Source organism: Pseudorca crassidens, chromosome 3, assembly GCF_039906515.1.
Source record: "Pseudorca crassidens isolate mPseCra1 chromosome 3, mPseCra1.hap1, whole genome shotgun sequence".
In the NCBI taxonomy this organism is placed as follows: Eukaryota; Metazoa; Chordata; class Mammalia; order Artiodactyla; family Delphinidae; genus Pseudorca; species Pseudorca crassidens.
In genome coordinates, this window is record NC_090298.1 from 167,305,642 (window position 1) to 167,325,253 (window position 19,612).

At 44.8% G+C, this 19,612-nt stretch overlaps 1 protein-coding gene across 4 annotated transcripts in view; it reads right to left on the reverse strand.

Annotated features, from left to right (window-relative positions):
* Nucleotides 1-5,325: 5,325 nt before the first annotated feature.
* The window catches only part of VAV1 (vav guanine nucleotide exchange factor 1), a 52,533-nt gene continuing 38,246 nt past the window's right edge, over nt 5,326-19,612 (reverse strand). For 3 of the 4 annotated variants that reach the window (XM_067733998.1, XM_067733997.1, XM_067733995.1), the window contains 8 exons: nt 19,302-19,438; nt 18,912-18,977; nt 16,621-16,652; nt 12,532-12,648; nt 10,968-11,055; nt 8,920-9,034; nt 7,447-7,598; nt 5,326-5,626 (listed from right to left, as the gene is read on the reverse strand). In XM_067733998.1, coding sequence (XP_067590099.1) covers nt 5,573-5,626; nt 7,447-7,598; nt 8,920-9,034; nt 10,968-11,055; nt 12,532-12,648; nt 16,621-16,652; nt 18,912-18,977; nt 19,302-19,438 — 761 coding nt within the window. In that variant the 3' untranslated portion in view covers nt 5,326-5,572. The remainder of the gene's footprint in view (nt 5,627-7,446; nt 7,599-8,919; nt 9,035-10,967; nt 11,056-12,531; nt 12,649-16,620; nt 16,653-18,911; nt 18,978-19,301; nt 19,439-19,612) is intronic. The other variant, XM_067733996.1, reaches the window with a different exon arrangement.

A 19,612-nucleotide genomic window follows, 5' to 3' on the forward strand; every position in this document is an offset into this window, starting at 1 on the left:
TGCACTCCCCCCCCGCAAAAAAACAAATCCACATGTTGGAGTCCTAACCCCCAGAACCTCAGAATGTGACCTTTCTTAGAAATAGGGTCTTGGCAGATGTGACGAGTTCATTTGAGGCCATGCTGGAGTAAGGTGGACCCTTCATCTAGTACAACTGGTGTCCTTATAGGAGGGAAAAATTTGTTTTGTTTTGTTGTGGCTTCGCAGCCCTCGGCCCTGAACGCATGGAGTCCTAACCCATGGACTGCCAGGGAATTCCCTAGGAGGGAGAAATTTGGGCACAGACAAACGCATACAGGGAGGACACCATGTAAACACTGGAGTTTTGCTACCACAGGCTAAGAAAACTCCCAGGAGGTAAGAGACAGAGATGCCTGAAATAGATTTCTTTCTGGCGTCTTCAGAGGGAGCGCTGCCCCACTGAAAACACATTGATCTTGGACTTCCAGTCTCCAGAACCGTGAGACAATACATTTCTATTGTTTAATTAAGCCACTCAGTTTGTTGTACTTTGTTACAGCAGACTGAGTGAGCTAATACTGTGTGTGTGTGTGTGTGTGTGTGTGTGTGTGTGTGACAGCCGGATGTAACTGACAGCCAGCACCAGAGAACTTCCGAGTTAGGGCATCATGGGGTTGCCCTGTGTTCTTTTGAAACTTTCTCTGCCGGTATATTCGGGTGACAGCTGTTCCCTGGATCCAACGTCTCCAACCATCAGCGGGCCACTCCAGGGCACACCTGAGGCCCCTCCTCCACCAGCCAGCAAGAGGTGGCCTCCTCCAGCAGAGGTCTGCCTGGTCCCTCTAGGGGCACAGAAGGAAGCAGGTCCAACCACTTCTCCAGACCCTCACTCTCTCCCTCCCCCTCTAAGCAGAGTTAATGCTCATTTGCACATTCCCCGAAATTCCTCCCATTTTTCTTTCTTTTTAAGTTGAAGTATAGCTGATTTACAATATTGTTAGTTTCAGGTGTACAGCAAAGTGATTCAGTTATACGTAGATATATACTTTTCCATTATGGTTTATTACAGGATATTGAATATAGTTACCTGTGCTATACAGTAGGACTTCATTGATTATCTATTTTATATAAAGTAGTTTGTATCTGTTAATCCCATACTCCCAAATCATCCCCGCCCCCGATGCTTTCCCCTTTGGCAACCATAAGTTTGTCTTCTATGTCTGTGAGTCTGTTTCTGTTTTGTGAATAAATTCATCTGTATAACTTTTTAGATTCCACATATAAGTGATATCATACAGTATATGCCTTTTTCTGACTTACCTCACTTAGTATGATAATCTCTAGGTCCATCCGTGTTGCTACAAATGGCTTTATTTTATTTTTTATGGCTGAGTAGTATTCCGTTGTGTGTGTGTGTGATATACACACACACACACATCTTCTTTATCCATTCATCTGTTGATGGTGCATCCCAATTCTTAGAAGGGCACCAGTCACATTTGATTAGGGTCCATCCTAATGACCTCGACCTCATTTTAACTCAATTACCTCTTTAAAGAACCCATCTCCAGGGCTTCCCTGGTGGCGCTGTGGTTGAGAGTCCGCCTGCCGATGCAGGGGACACGGGTTCATGCCCCGGTCCGGGAAGATCCCACATGCCGTGGAGCGGCTGGGCCCGTGAGCCATGGCCGCTGGGTCTGCGCGTCTGGAGCCTGTGCTCCGCAACGGGAGAGGCCACGACAGTGAGAGGCCCGCGTAACGCAAAAATAAAAGAACCCATCTCCAAATACAGTCACATTCTGAGGTCCTGGGAAGGTTAGGACTTCAACATACAAATTTGTGGGGACACAGTCAACCCATAACTGCCAGTGTCACAAAAGTGAGTGAGGGGACTTCCCTGGTGGTCCAGTGGTTAAGAATCCCCCTTCCAATGCAGGGGACGTGAGTTTGATCCTTAGTTGGGGAACTAAGATTCCACATGCCATGGAGCAACTAAGCCGCGCGCCACAACTAGAGAGAAGTTCACGCGCCACAACAAAATATCCCTCATTCCGCAACAAAGACCCCGTGTGCCGCAACTAAGACCCGACACAGCCAAATAAATAAATGAAGTGAGTAAATGAATGAATGAATGAATGATAGAACGGGCTCTCTGGCAGGTTCTGGTTTTGTTCCAAGTATTCACTGCCTCTCCCTGGAAGAGGAGTAAACCTTTCTGCCCTACTGATGCTACTCTGGGCCATACGACTTGCTCTGGCCAATGAAATGTCTTCTCGTCATCCCCAAGAAGAAACATTAGGAACAACTGAGTGGTCCTGCCATCTCTCTTTTCCTTCTGCCACAAGCCTGACACATCCCAAGGCTGGAGGTCTCCAACAGTGTGATTCCTGTAGCACCTTCTCTTTCCAGAAACTTCTTCTTCAGCAGAGTTGAGGCCAATGTGTGAAGGAGCTGTTTGTGAGATGTTGGGATGGGGAGTCATTTGTTACAGCAGCAATACTCAGCTCAAGGTGACTGATACAGGTCGTGTTGTGCTGGGGCTTAAAGGTCCAACCGAAGACCCCCCAAGACCAGGGTTAGAACTCAAGCTCAAAGTTCAGCCTGGGGCTGGAGGACAGTGATTCAAGACCTCCAAGAATAAGTCCATGACCTCAACCCCATTGACACCATTGAATTAGACAACCCAGGTAGCCACCTTAGGTAAATTCATGGCATGGCTCAGGAGGAAGTTGCGGGGGAGGGCAGAAGCCCCTCCCCATAATCCCTGACCCTTGGAACTCCATTCCCTCTCCAATACCCTGTTTCCAGTTTCACAGCCCTTCAAACACGGAGCACATGTCACACCAGACTCTGGATCCTGCACCTGGCCCGGTGTACACAGGTGCTGTCTGAGCACTGGCTTACCTGGGGTTGGGGAGAGAACCAAGGAAATGATTAGGTCCCCACCAGCTACTGGAACAATGGTTAAGAAGGTGAAGAAGGCGGCTTTACACTTAGACACAAACTAACTATGCTCTCAAACAGGTGATCTAGCTTTCTCTGGTTCAGAAAGGTGAGGTCACTTTTCCAACATGTGACAGCTAACTTTGTAAGGGCAGAGCTGACCTTCGAATCCTCCTGGAACCTTGGCCAAGACGCTCAACTCTCCAAGAAGCTGGTCGTGAGATTATATTAGATAACGTCTGTGAAGAGCTTACTATCGTGGTACCAGGCATCGTTGAATGTTCAACATGAGGGCTGCCTCCATCATTAGGGGAGTGGAGTAATATTCACAAGTATTAACTATTTTCCATCAAATTAATATATTGCCCGTGGGCTCTCCTCAGCCTTGGCCACCATCATTTTTTTCCTCCTAACAGTTATTCCTGCAGGAGATTTACCAAAAAAGCACCATCCTGGCTTTTGAACTTCAAAAGCCTAATTAAAGATGCTTATTCTTGGGTTTTGAGCCCCCACCATCTAAGCCCTCAAGGGCTCTAGATAAAAGTCTGGCCAAAGTGGTTGCCAGGGGACAGTGGGAGAGGGAAAAGGGAACTGATCGCTCCATGGGGACGGTTTCCCTTTTGCAAGATGACAATTTCTGGAGATTGATTGCACAACAGTATAATATTCATCCCATTACTGAACTGTACAGGTAAAACAGGTTAGGATGGTAAATTCGATGTTACGTGTGTTCTGCCACCATTTTTTAAAATAATAAATTCTATTAAGTAAAAAGAAAGTCTGGCTACAGATGCAGAAAAGCATTCAGGCTGAGTCAACTTTTCCTGCACCAAAATAGATCGTGGTCTCCCAGTGTGGACGGGAGGAGTTGGGTGGGAAAGACAGTTAAACTCAGAGACAGGTCCAGAGATGCATCCCTATATCCTGTTAGCCCAACCCCAGTCTAAACAGCTTCAGAATCAAGTGAAATCTGAGACATCGTCCTCCCAAAAATATGCAGATATATGCAAATCCTGGATTTTCTTTCAGAGGATTCAAAGCTCCTCAGGGATCCACAGACCACTGGTAGGACCCATGTGCCTTTGACCAATGGGTTCAAGATGTCTAAAAGATAGCCCCAAATTACAGGGCACCAAACAGAAGCAAAAACACTGGAAAGGCGTTTGGATTCTCCATGGAATGGAGATTAATGACCATTAATCAGATTAAGCAGAGCTAAGTCTTGAAGTCTGACAAAAATAGGGGCTCTGCCATTCTGTGATACCAGATGAGGACTCAAGTTTCCCTGGAGCCCCCCGGACCCCAGGATACAGCAGGCTGTACGGAGTTTCCCCACACCCTGCATGTGGCAGCATCCACTGAGTGGGCATGGCTGCCAAAGACTGTGCAGACCCTGTCAGCATCCCACCCATAGCGCCCCAGTACCGACAAGGTCCCTACAGGTTAGTAGCTCCAAATATGCCTGTGGTTCTCTGGCCGCCAGAGAATGTACTGCCTATATAAGAGCAGCTCTCAAGCCATGACGAATGGAAGTTGGTGGATAAATATCCCAGCTGCCTTGCCTGTCAACTCCAAGGCTTGTTCTATACTGACTTCCAGAGGTCCTGAATAAAGAGGAACCCCCATTGCCCAAAGCTGTGACCTCATCCACGCTCCCTGTGTCTCCCTCCCCTTCCCGTCTCTCTTCCCTGCTCCATCCCAGCTGCTTCCTTGGATCACCTCCCAGATAGATTTTGCACCCCCAAATCCTTGTCTCAGGCTCTGCTTCTGGAGCAGCTCAACCTAAGACAGTGACTGTATAATTTATCATCCAAACCAGGACACTTTGGAGAATGAAAAGGATCGTGGTTAATAACTGCACGAGGGCAATAGCCAGGACCGTCCTGGGGAGACCAGGATGTAGAGTCATTCCACTCAGCAGTTAAGGGGAAAAAGCCAGATGCGCTGCATGAGCCAAGAAGGATGTGGAAAATGCAGAGGCACCAAAGATGAAACAGAAGCAATTACGTCTCAGCAGGAGGCAGTGATGGAAGATAACCACCAAGAACCAGCAGTCTTTGCAACACTCCAGTGCCAAAGCCCCTGGAGTTGAGACATGACCTTGGAGAGAATTGACTCAGGAGACCCAGATTCAACTGAGATGAAGGTTTTTACCACTTAGCAGAACTGGAGAGGCTCCAAATAGTAATTATGTCCTATTACAGAAAAAAAAATGAGAGTTCCATGTTTGTGATCTGGAATCTGTGAGCGTAAAACTCTTTCCTGCCACGTGGGGGTCCCATTTCCTATTTCAGGTTTTCTTTTAAATGGCAGAGAAAGGTGATGGAGCCGGAAAGCAGGAATTAGTGAGGGGGCTTTTGTCTGTGTCCCCATGCCCTTGCCCATCTTTCCCTTCCCAGGTCTGACACAAGTCCATCCATTCATCATTTTATTAAAAGCGGTTGACTTGAGCCCTGCCTTCTCGAGGGGACCCAAGAGGAAATCAGTGTATTATAAATTAACCATGGCAGGGCATCATCCCAGGAGGCCTGCCAGCTGGACGCTAGCCCTCCACAGTCCATCCCGGACTCTCAGCCCGCCAGGACCTTTCACAGCCCCGAGGCCCGCTGCCTGCTCATCCCAGGCTCAGAGCCTAGAGTTTCTCATCGCTCTGGCAATGTGCCAAAGCTCAGCAGTACTCAGAATAATCCTCTTCCACATAGTTGGAGGGGAACCAGCCAACCTGGAAAGAGACAGGGAAGTGGTCAGGGCAGCCTCTGCACGTTCTCCCACTGTTCCTCGACACACCAGGAAGGTTCCCTCCTACCTCAGGGCCTTTGCACCTGCCATACCTTCTACCCCAGAACGTAACTCCCCTAGATACACCCTCGCTGACCACTCCCACCTCCTACAGTCCTTTACTTACATGTCACCTCATCAGTAAGGGCTTCCTAACCATCCTATTTAAAATTGCAAACCCCATGCACCCCAACAGTCCTTATCCCCACTTCCTGCTTTTCCATAACACTTTTCACCATCTAATTGATTATATATGTTACTTATTTATGGGCTTCTTGTCTGTTTCCCCTCCCTTCACTACAACAGGCCAGGGATTTTTGTCTGTCTTATTCATCACTGAGTTCCAAAAGCCTAGAATAGTTCCTGGCACACAGTAGACACTTAATAAATATTTGTTGAAAATATGGATGGATGACGCAAGAGGGAGGAGATAGGGGGATATATGTATATGTATAACTGATTCACTTTGTTATAAAGCAGAAACTAACGCACCATTGTAAAGCAATTATACTCCAATAAAGATGTTAAAAAAAAAAGATGGATGGAATGATGGATGGATGGGTGGGTGGATGGATGGAGGGATGGATGGAATGATGGATGGATGGATGGATAGATGGATGGATGAAATGATGGATGATGGATGGAATGATGGATGGATGGAATAAAGGATGGATGGATGAAATAAAGGATGAATGGATGGATGGATGGATGGATGGATGAATTCTTTACAGCCCAAACCTTCCTAAACATCCCAAAATCCCCCCTCAAGCCCTAACTGTTCTCTACCACACACTAAATTTACCCTCCAAAGTTCCTAAAACTGTTCACCTAAGCAATTATCTAGGTCACTTTTCACATGTTTCCCTCTGGTAGAACTGAAGCTCCTAACCAGTGTCTTTATCTTCATTCAACAAATATTTTTTGAGAAACCAATACAAGCAAGGCAGTATTCTAGAGGCTAGGAATTCATCAGCAGATGAAATAAAGAATACTTTCTGCCTTGTGAGACAAAAATAAGAACCAGACAGAAACTTTTTTGAGAAAATTTAAGTTCCCTCCTGAAAGTCCAAATTCAGGCAGACAAAAGATCACAAAAGGCAAAAGCGGTTGGTCTCAGTTCTGTCTTTTCATGCATTCAATAAATATTGATTGACATACTATGTGACAATCAACGTTCCAGGCACTGGTGATACTGCAGTGAACAAGACAGAAAAATCCCTCCCCTCGTGTTCCCCAAACATGCCAATCACTCTCTCACCCCAGGGCCTTTGCACGTGCTGGTTCCTCTGGAATACTTTCCCACACCTCCCACCACCCATGACCTGGCTGACTTAACTCACCCCTCAGTGATCAGCTTGGTCTCTCAGAAGGCGCCCTGACCTGCTCCCAGGATGAGCTGGGGGTTCCTTGGGGGCTCCCAAGGTGCCTTATGATTCCCCATCTCAATCTCAACCACTCACCGTTGTAACTGCATGGTTACAGGTCTGTGCTTCTCACCAGACTATGAGTTTCAGGAGGGCAGTGATTTTACTGTGCTCATTTTTGTCTCCTTGGCACCCAGCTAAATGCCCGACCCATAGTAGGTGCTCAATAAATAAGTGCAAGGCGCATAAATGAAATCTGTCCCTTCATCCCTTCCTACCAGGGGAGCCCTTCACACGAGCCCCTGCCCACTCACTCCACTCCATCATCCCGTAGAGCTTCACGAGAGCCAGCTCACCCCACACCCTTTCCCTGGGGCTGCCAAACTCCACCCCAACTCACCCGGCCATAGATCTCCCCTCGCCACCAGCCCTGCTGCCCCTTCTTGTTAAGGATCTTGATGATGTCACCCTCTTTGAGGGACAGCTCTGATCGGTCCCGGGCGCAGAAGTCATAGCGGGCTTTGGCTGTGCCAAAATACTTGGTGCTCCCTGCTGTGTGGGAGAGAGCAGAAGTGGGAAAGGGCCCTGGGGCAGACACACACCTACCGTCTGGGGGCAGTGGGAGGACAATGCTCCAATAGACCAGGATGAAGAAGGGCTCCTCAATGCTTCCTTCCGCTGAGTGTTGGGTGGCCTGTGTTCTGAGTGTACACAGCTGTCTTCCCAGAATCATCCTTCTAGCCCAACCAGCATCCAAACTTAGAAAGTAATACCAGTTATGATCTTTGAAATGTTACGTATATATTCATAGTGAAAGAAACAGAAGAAAGATGTGGAAGTTCTCATCCTAGATAATATTAATCATACTAAAGAAGTCCAAGGGTTGAAAAAGAGAGGGAGAAAGATAAGAAAGGGAAAAACTTTCCAAAGTACAATATTAAGTGATATTGCAGACTATAAAATTAATTTGTAGTATTTCTGCAAATAGGCTAAGATTGAACATCCAAATATTCACCGGGATGAATAAGTAACTTGCAGACAGATAGAAACATTTATTTGATTGGGTGATGAGAATAGGGATAATTTTGGTCTCAGTGTCCTAATGTTATGCTGGTGTTGCTTTTTCAAAAATATAACTTTTGAAGTGGTGAATTGTTATTTTATTGGTAAACATTTTAACAATAATTAATTTTAAAATCCCTCTTAAAAAATTTTTTGGACATGTATGTAAGAATTCAGAAACTCCACCACCCAGGCAACTTTTCTGCAAAACGTACTCCAAAATGCACTCCAGAAAAATAAAATCTGAATCAGAATAAGAAATTTTAAAAATAAAGGAAAACACAGAAAACAAGAAATATAGACTGTCTAGATAATTCTTGATATTGAATTTGCAAAGTGAAATGCAATGGTGAAGAAAAAATTCCTAAAATGTAAGGTGTGATTGTTTTCATTCATAGCAAACCGTAGCCTACATTCCAAATAACTTCAACAAACCAGGTGAGTAAGAGATACACAGGAAAAGGAAAGAAAGAGCGTACTAAAGGTCTTGCCTTTCTGTGGGAGGTTATTGATACTAATTCATGCCTGATATTGATACAAAAATAAAGGCTTAAAATGTGTAGGTGAGAACCCTTCTGGTTCCTAGTGTCCTCATCTTCCCAAATATGAAAGTAAACTCTTTCGTCCAAGTAAATGGATATGCAAATCTCTCAAGAGCAAAGGGACAAACAGGAGATGGGAATTAGCTCAAGCTGTTTCACAGATAGGACTTTTCTATGCCCACAGGAAGGAATGTCCACGGCATCCCCAAACTTTCCCTCCACAATGGGAAGGAGCTGGCACAGCAGGCCCCCAGCTGGAGACAGCCTACCTGGTGGTTTGCTGATGGCTCTCCTCTCAGGCTCCTTGAATGGGAACTGCAGGGTGGTGTCCAGTGACTTGAAGCAATCCTTCAGAGAATTTTGTTGGTAGAATTCTACAAGCTCCTGCAAAGAAAACAGCAGGACAGATGCTCTCCCAGAGGGCCAGCCCACAATGGGGACACAGCTGAAGGAGCCACATCCAACTCCTCATGTGAAACAGGTCCTCCTTCTGGTCTCCCTGGCAAAAGACACCTTGAATGCTCCCCACGATGGGGAGCTCACTCTCTTCCTGGTCAGCCAGGACCATTTTATGGTGAAGAAATCACATTGTCTCAAGACAGTTCTCCTAACAGCCAGTTCATTTCATGATAAATTTACCAAATAATCAACTTGCCTGATGACCAGCTCACCAAAAGCAACCCTCCCTGGGTGTCAAGAGCACTATTTTTACAAATAATTGTAATAATAATAAATGCTGTTTACTAAGTACCTACTGTGTGCTGGTCAGTGTGCAACCACACATCATCAAAATCTCCTAATAATCATGGGAGGTGAAAACATTGATGAGTCCCCTAGTTTATAAATGGAGAAACTGAGTCACAGAGAAGGCTCGTGCAGGGTCCCACAGCTGGAAAAGGGCAGATCCAGAATTCAGTCCCAGGACAAGCAATAGAGCGTAGCAGCTAAGAGCTGGCCTCTATAATAAATTGATCTGAATTCAAGTCCCAGATGTGTTGCGTTTAAGAATACTTCTTCCACAAACGCTCAACCTGATTCTAACAGTGGGGAAACAGTCAAGTCAACATTAACATTCTGCAAAACAAAATGTCTTATGTTTTGGTGTTCTAGACTTCAAAAGTTACAAAGTCATGAAAGACCAAAGAAATAAATAAAAGACTGGGGAACTATCGCAAATTAAAAGAGACACTAAGGAGATGAAAGGAATGTGTGATTCCCCTATTATATCCTAGGGGGAAAAGGTTATAAAAGACATAATTCAGGCAATCAGGGAGCTTGGAAAATGGGCTGTGTATTATTATAATAATTTTGTATCAATGTTCAACTTCCTGACTGTGATAATAATACAGTAGTGAGGCAAGAGAATGTCTTTGATAGTCATGCTAAAGTACTTATAGGAAGGGTCACGATGCCCGCAAATTACTCCTAAATAGTGCAGAATAAATGTGTGAGTGTGTGCGCAGAGAGAGAGAGGGAGACAGAGAAAGCCAAAGAGGAAGAATATTAACCATCAGTAAATCCAGGTGAAAGGTCCACAAATATTCATGACACTATTCCAGCAACATTTCAGTAATGTTTCAGAAATAAAAAATGGGGGCAGGCAAAACTTTCAGAGTAAAAAGTTTGGGGGCAAAATAGATTTGTGGAATGAGTGAACAGTCCCTCATCTTGTGGGCAGTCAAAGATCCATTGGAGGCTCAAGTGAAATTTGAGATACCTTCCTCCCCCAAAAATGCAAATATATGCAAATTTATGGATTTTCTTTCAGAGGATTCCCAGAATCCTCAAGCATCCACAGACCATGGCTAGGATCCGTGTGCCTTAAACCAATGGGCTTAAGATGTCTAAAAGACAGCCCCAAATTATAGGGCACCAAATAGAAGCAAAAACACTGGAAAGGCATTTGGATTCTCTGTGAAATGGTCATTAAGCAGATTAGGCAGAGCTAAATCTTGACGTCTGACAAAAATAGGGGCTCTGCTATTCGGTGATACCAGATGAGGACTAAATCTCAGTTTCCCGCATGTGTGAAACGGGAACTCAGAGAGTGAGTTGAGCGGATGACGTGCAGTCCTATCTATGATATGTTTGGCACTCGGTCAGTGCTTTGTAAATGTTCACTGATGCTACTGTTGTTTTTGTTGTTATTCTTCTTCTCCGTGTTGATGATTAGGAACATGAGTTTAAAGCCAGTTGCTCCATAGTGCCTCTTGGAGGGGCTGTTCTGAATGTAGGAAAGGGGGTCCCAAGGTCGAGCTTCAGAGAGGGTCCTACCTAGATTCTGGAAGGCTGGGTTTAGGGATACATTGGCCCTTACCATAAGCCCCCGGAAAGCCTTCTTCTCTGTAATCCGGTACAGTCCTTCTGCTGTCATGATTTTAATATGCTTGACCTCAACATTATACCTGGAAGCAGGGAAAGAGAGCGAGACGGTCACTGGGTCCTGAGTCTGGGAATTCAGTCCCATCTCCTGTCGAGTCTCAGCCCCATGCCACACACCCCCAACCATGGAAGAAGCGTTCTTGGCTACTTCAGGGAGGGGGCGACCACTGGAGCCCGACAGGATCCCTTCCCTGGAGCCTTTGCTGCTCTAAACCTTAATTTCTTGCTCCATATAACAGGAATCATCTTCCTTGACCCACGGAGTTGTTGAGAAGTCAAAAATACCTTATAAGGAAAGCACTGCTGTGGAGTACATAGAATGAAATCTCCACTTCCACTCATATGAATGACCATAGCATCTAACGGATGTGCGAGAAGGGATCCATTTCCACCAATATGGCGGACCACAGACTAGTAAGGAAGAGGCATGAATTAGCAGAAGTGGTTCTGCCAATATGAAGAACTAGATAACCAAAAAAATCTCCTACTCAAAAAACCCCTAGAAATGCCGTGAAAAAAATGCTGAGCTCTCAAAAATGTAAGGGAAATCCCCAGAGGCCAAAAATGAGGATGAAACTTAAAAGTATATGTCTTTTTACTCTTTTTTTTGTTTGTTTTTTTTGGCCACGCTACACAGCTTGGGGAATCTTAGTTCCCCAACCAGGGATCGAACCCCAGCCCCCAGCAAGAGAAGCACAGAGTCCTAACCACTGGACCGCCAAGAAATTCCCGAGGATCATATGTCTTAATCACATAGAAATATGAGATGAGTTACTGGATCCCTGTTGGGTAGAGAGTTGGCACTGAGACCCACCCACACCCATAAGGGTAGACTGTCAAAAAGCTACATCCTCAGGAAAAGAGGTGGTCTAGAAAAGCCCACCCATGAGCACAGCAGGGACCATGTGAAAGCTTGTCTCAGACCCAAAACAGAAAAGTCACCCTTGAGAATTCATAACCTCAGTCCTACCCTCTTATGGGTTTAGTATTTATTCTTAAACCACCTGTGGAGTCTGGGAAACTAAGGAATTAACCCAAAATATTTTAACCTGAAAAAGAAATGAACTTGTTGGTGATTCCCAACAGAAGCAAATGCAAAATCTCTGGGGACCCAGGCAGCAAAGATACCCACAGGGAAAGCCCCGCTTAAAATCACAAGACCCAGTGACAAAACCAACAAGGAAATAAGTCACCACAAGCAAGAAGCTGAACCCAAGAAACAGCAAGGCAGGAAAGCCGGGGTTTGCAAGACTTGGGTCCAGATTGCATTTCTGCCTCTTCCTAGAGAATGCTAAATGCCTCCTGGAGCCTCGCTTAAGAAGCATATCTCTTTCCTGTGGGTTGCCAGTCGAGTAAAAGAAATCAGAAAGATTAAAAACACCTAGGACCCTGCAGGAGCTCAATAAAAGATAACTATCGTGACTGTACATCTTTCTTCTTCCTAAGCACCTGCAGTGCCCAGGTCACAAGGGGAGATAGGTCAGGAAAGGAGGAATTACTTAATGCTGATGGCAAATTCTGCAGCATCTTTCACCCTCTGTCGCACCAAAAACGTCCCGTCCGAGCGGTTGGTGAGGATGCCTTCCGCCGCGGCTCGCTCCATGGGGCCCGCGTACCTGTCGAGATACACCAAGGAGAAAGGTCCACACAGCCCCTATGTTGCCCTATTGAGGCTGCTTTTCCCCCCCAACCCCTGTGATTTCTTTTTAAGTGAATGACAGCCTGGGTCTAGCAGCGCCCTTAGACACTATAAACCTTGGGGGAGGCATTGGCCAGAGTCCCGAAGTGGCAGTGGCCATTAGATATCTGTAAGTCACACCCAAGGTTTCACCCCTGGATTGCAGGAGACAACTCGGTCCTTTGGGTGTGACTGTGTCTCCGTGTGACACAATAAGAAATATATATTTGGTTTCTGTGCCCCCCACCCTTTCCTGGCACGCAACTCCTAAAAGTTTCGGAATCTCCGACGTGATAAGTGTCTTTTTCTGTGCTAATGAGATGACTGGGGGCTCTTCGATAGCCTCAGGATGGGGGCTGGTGGCCGGAAGAAACAACCACGTGGTTAGAGGGTTGGAACTTTCAGCCTCACCCCACCCCTACATATGGGGAGAGAAGAGGGGCTGGAGGTTGAGTTCACTAATGGCCAGTGATTTAACCAATCTTGCCTACGTAATGATGCCTCAACCAAACCCCAACCGAATGGTTTTGGAGAGACTCCAGGTTGGTGAACACAGGGAGGTACGGGGAGGGTGCAAGCCCAGAGAGGGCGTGGAAGCTCCGTCCCCTTTCCCCATACCCTGCCCTGTGCATCTCTTCCATCTGACTGTTCCTGAGTTGAATCCTTTTATAATAAACTGGTAATCTAGCATGGAAACTGTTTCTCCAAGTTCTGTGAGTTTGTGTTAGCAAATTACCAAACCCAAGGAGGGGGTTGTGGGAACCCCCCATTTATAGCCGATGGGTCAGAAGTAGGGGTGGCCTGAGCTTGTGATTGGCATCTGAAGTGGGGGATTGTCTCGTGGGACTGAGCCCTTCATCTGTGGGATCTGATGCTAACTCCAGACAAACAGTGTCAGAATTGAATTGAATTGTAGGACACCCAAGCTGGTGTCTGGAGAACTGGAGAGTCGTTTGATGTGGGAAGAAAATCCCACACATTTTGGTTTTAGAATTGCTGAGACTGTGAGTATAGAAAACCAGTTGTTGGGTTTTCTTTCTTTTACTTGGAATTTGGCATGCCTGGACAGGTATTTACTGAGTGTCCACCGTCTGTCCATCTCTGTGGTCACCAGGACGGAAATAGGGTGAGGAGAGTGAAAGACAGCCTCAGGTACAAAATTTAAAGGGCAAAAGCCCCAAAACTCAGACATCAAGATAAATAATAACAAGTAAAATAAGTAGTATTTTAATGCAGTATTTTTAAAGTGCAAAAACATCCGTAAAAGGAATGAAGTACTGATATATTCTACACCGTGGATGAACCTTGGAAACGTGATGCTGAGAGAAGCCAGTCACATAAGGACACGTACTGTATGATTCCACGTACATGAAACATCGAGAACAGGCAAACCCATAGAGACAGGACGTACATTAAGGATGGTCAAGGGCTGGGGGAAGGGGATGGGGGTGATTGTTAAGGTGATGGGGTTTCTTTTTGGGGGCTGATGAGAATGTTTTGGAGCTAGATAGAGGTGCTGTTTGCGCACCATAGTGAATGTACTCGATGCCACTAAATATATCGGGCTGGCCAAAAAGTTCGTTCGGGCCTTTCCGTCCGGGGCAACCTGAACGAATTTTTTGGCCAGCCCAAGAGATGTGAAAAATAAATAAAGGTGTGACTATGAATATTTTATGCTGTAAATGTAAATATATAACATAAATAACATATATTAATTATAGATAATATATAATTATATGTGATATATCAGTGTGGACATGAATATATTTATGGCATAAATATAAGCATAAAAAATATAACTATAGATAACACAATTATAAATAATATATAAATATGAACATGAATGTGTTTATGCTATAAATGTAAATACATAACATATATATATTAATCATATACTATATAATTATAGATAATATATGTGGGACTATGCATACATTTGTGCCATAAATTTAAATATATAACATAAATAATATATATGAACTATAGACAATACATTTATCATATAAAATATGAATTATTTATTATATATAAATACAAATATGTTTATGCTATAAATGTAAATATGTAACAATATATATTAATTATATACTATATAATTACAGATAACATGTAAATGTGAATAGGACTATATTTATAAGTGTGAATATAACATAAATAATGTATGTTAATTATACACAATATATAATACAGATAATATATAAATATGAATAAAAATATATGCTATAAATATATAGCATAATATGTATTAATTTTATATAATACATAATTATATGATCTATAAATGTGAATATGTAATGTAAACTTAAATATTAACATAAATGCCACTTTGGTTAATTTTAGGTCATGTAAATTTCACCTCAATTTTAAAAATAAGTTCAAAAAAAATCTGTGATGAGCAAAATGTCAAAATTTTAAATAAGAACAGGATCTGACTCTGCAGTTGCCTGATTCACCACAATTCACCTTTCCCTACTCCCAGCTCTATCATATCCTGTGTCTTTATTTACAGTTTTGGTATTTTGCTCATCACAGATTTTTTTTGCCTTGCTTTCGATTTTTTAAAATATTGCATTAAAATAGTATGGATCTCGATGCCTGAGTGTTTTGGCTCCCCCTTAAATGTTGCACCCAAAGTCAGGGTCTCACTCTCCTCAATCCAGTTCTGGCCCTCGTGACCTGGTGACAACATCTGGCAGGGCAGGGGCAGAGTGGGCACAGCCTCAGGTGACCACGGTTTAAATCCTGGCTCTGCCACCTAGTTGCTCTGTGACCTCGGGAACTGAGTTTGCTACTTTGAGCCCCAATTTCCTTTTCTGAAAAGAGGAGATAAAACTGCCCATCACAGAGGGACATTTTTGACAAACGGCAATAATGCAGTTGGTGCACCTCATACATGGTAGGCATTCACGACACGGGTGTGTTATTATGCCCTTTGTGTAATAAGGTCAGGCTTTGGAGTCAGCCAAGCTTGGGTTCGAATCCGACCTCCTTCACTTCCTCACTTTGTGATACTGAACAAATCACTTGTCCTCTCTGAGCCTCGGTTTCCTCCTTTGCAGAAAGAGAGTAAGAATAACACGTACTTCAAAGTGTTACTACCGGAATTGAATGTGTCCTTGAAGTGCTGACACACGGTCATAAAAACAATACCATAGCATGTCCGAATCTAAGATGCCAATGATTGTAAAATTCACTGTGGTTTCGTGGGCAATTACGAAATAAAAATTAACTACCCATAAAGTTAAGCAGAAGACTCAGACACCACTCATTGTAAGAGCCGTTCCAATGCCAGAGATGTTAAAACGTGGGGGAGAAAAATGTGTATTTTAGAATGCATGAAATGCAGTCGTAACAACGGGTGCTAATAATAACAGATAATAAAGTGCTTTTTGTGTGCCAGGAACAGAGCTAAGCACTTTCTAGGCTCATGGAAACCGCCTAACAGCCTTATGAAGCAGATATTATTCATCTGTTTTCCAGAGAGGAAAGCGGAAGCACAGAGAAGTTGAGTTACTGGCCAAAGGTCACAGAACTGGATAATATTGGAGTCAAGATTTGAACCCAGGTCAGTGGGCTCCAAAGCAACACTGAAAACCTCCATCCCTCACTGCTCTATCAGTAGTAGGTGCTTAAAAAAAGGGGGCGTGGGGGTGGGGAGAGGGAACTGCCATCGTATCATCACCATCATTTTCCTTCCGGTGAGAACATAATGTCCCAAAGTCAGGGACCTTCTTTTGTTTGTTCTCTCCTCAGCAGCCCCCAGCATAGGGCTGGAGCCAGCAGTTAATGCCCAAGGTTTGAAGAATGAATAACTGATTGGTTGGTAGCCCCCATCCCCACCCCAATGCCCAGCCCAGGCATCCACCCCAAAGCACCCCAAGTTGAAAATTTAAAAAGTGGTTCTACTTACCAGAGATGAACAGACAGGTCCTGAGGGGGACCCTGGGGACACAAAGACCAAGACTCAGGGCAAAGGGTCCAGCACGCAACAGGCTTCAGGGCACTACATTCATTCATTCATTCATTTTTTCCACTATCATTTATTGGGGGCCTGTTGTGCCAGGCACTGTGCGTTTCAGTGGAAATACAGTCCCAGAATCCAGGGGGAGAAATCGGTCCACCCTCAAATGAATCAGCTTTAAAGAGGCAGCTACGTTTGTAGGCAGAAATTGGAGAGACGTTCAGATCTTGGCTTCCGAAAGCCACGTTCCAATGAAAGGACCCAGGCTCCTTGGGAAAATGGTTGATTCCAAGATTGGGGCAGAAAAAGTACAAGAGAAGTCTGCTATTGTGCTAGAAAGTAAGGAAGGGCTCAAAGAATGATGGGGACATGTCGAAAGGACAGAAGAGCCAGCCTGAAGGGGCTCCCATTGGTCAAGGGTGGGACAATTTTAAAATAAAAATCCAGGAACATTCTATCCAGGATAGATAACACACAGATACATAGATAGACACATAGAATATTGATTGATAGATACACAGATAAATACAAAGATGATTATTAGATAGATACATAGATGATTGATAGATACACAGATGGATACATAACATAGACAGATGATTGATAGATACACAGATACATAGATACACAGATGATTGATAGATACAAAGATGATTGACTGATACACAGATACACAGATAAATACATAAATGATTATTAGATAGATACATAGATGATTGATAGATACACAGATACATAGGTACACAGATGATTGACAGATACATAGATACAAAGATGATTGATAGATACATAGATGCATACATATATAATACCTAGATATATAGATTAGAAGAGACAGTTCTTCTTTACAATAGAATATCTGCTAATAACTTCGCAGGAAAGAATGGAGTTGGAAATTCATAATGTAACTCCACAGCGGAGAAATGACCCAAGCCCCCCCAAAAAAAAAGTCAAAGATATTTTTGGGAAAAGTATAAACATGTACTCTGGATTACATAATATATAATGATTTATATTAAATATAATAATTTATATAATAGTATAATGTCCTTGTTGAATTTCATGTCTTTAAAAATCATGCTGTGATTATACAAGAGAAGGTTCCTGTTCTTGGGAGATATTCAGAGATGAAGGAGAAATACGTCTGTAAACTTACTTTGAAGTATCTCAGGAAAAATAAATAATAGACATTTTTAAATAAATAAATTGTGCAGAGAAAGATGATAGAGCAAATGGGACAAAATGTTAACAGGTAGTGAATCTGAGTAAAGGATGTATGGAAGTTCTTTGCATTATTCTCAGGACTTTTCTGGAAGTCTGAAATTACATAAAATGAAAGGGACAAAAACGGGACTTTCCCTCTGCAGGCTCCTATGAGGTCTGTGAAGCAGGCAGCAGGGTCATGAGGGAGGATAAGGTTTGGGAAGAGTGGGGAAGATATTAAGTCATCATCAGGAAGAGGGAATCAGGGGCTTCCCTGGTGGCACAGTGGTTAAGAACCTGCCTACCAATGCAGGGACATGGGTTCGAGCCCCGATCCGGGAAGATCCCACATGCTGCGGAGCAACTAAGCCTGTGAGCCACAACTACTGAGCCTGCGCTTCTAGAGCCCGCGAGCCACAACTACTGAAGCCCTCGTGCCACAACTACTGAAGCCCGTGCGCCTAGAGACCGTGCTCCGCAACAAGAGAAGCCACCGCGATGAGAAGCCCGCGCACCGCAACGAAGAGTAGCCCCCGCTCGCTGCAACTAGAGAAAGCCTGCGGGCAGCAATGAAGACCCAACGCAGCCAAAAATAAATAATAAATAAATAAAGTTTTTTAAAAAAGATGAGGGAATCAGGGGAGCGGGGAACAGGTGAAGAAGGACAGGGGCCGGGCAGAGTTGTGGGCAGGTCTGTTCCCAAAAGCTGGGCAAGGAGGCACGGGGTGGGGAGTGACCCTGTAGAGGATTCTGTTCAGTGCCCCAGAAGGCAGGCAGGGGTTGGCCAACCTTCTAGACCCCTGCTTCTTCTCCTGATGATGGAGAGGATCTTCATACAAGAAAAAACAAAGAGAAAAGGACTGGTCATCTTTCCCAGGGTGGCCCCCACTCTGGGCTCAGTCATTGAGGTAGGGAGTGACCTGCCATGATGGACGGCCCCCTCCTGATCTCAGGAGCGTCTCCCCAACGCTGCAGAGGGTCGCGGGACCCTCTCTGAACTCCCCTGCCCTCTCTCCAACCAGACTTGAGACACTCACATGCACGTAGGGCTTGACCCTGTTACAGGGAAACCAGCCAACTTCATTGGTAGACGTATTCCTGCCCTAAGAAGATGGGAGGGAAAGATGGACAGAGAAGTTACAGGCAACCAACATGCGTGTGTGTGTGTCCATCTTTCACCCAACGGCCACTCTGCTTGGCCATCTATCTCTCCACGGCCTGGATGCCCAGAGAGGTGTCAATCAGTATCAACTTCCTGGGAAGACCACCAGCTCAGAAGGGCCAGGCCAGCCCCAGAAATCCCCATAGACGTCACTCTCCCCAGAGCAGCCATGTCCAGTTGTGCCATGATCCCATTCCCAAGGTCACCTACACCCTGACCCCAAGCTCAGGTCCTTCTCCATCACTCCCACAGCCCCAGCCTGTACCTCCCACCAGTTCTGTTCGGCTTCCGCCTTGGTGAGTTCCACAATGTCTCCAGGGCTGAGGCGTAGAAAAGGTCCGATGGCTCCAGGGGGTGGAGGCAGCCCATAGTACTCCTGGCACACCTCCATCTTGGGCAGGCCTGGAGGGGAGGGGAGGTGGTGACACAGTACGGCTGGTAGTCCGGGACTTTCAAACCTGAGTCTCACCACTTACCAAGATGGCGAAAATTAGAAAGACAGACAATACGGCAACACCAAGTGGTGGCGAGGATGTGGACGGAGCAACTGGGAGTCACCTGGATTTCTGGATTCTA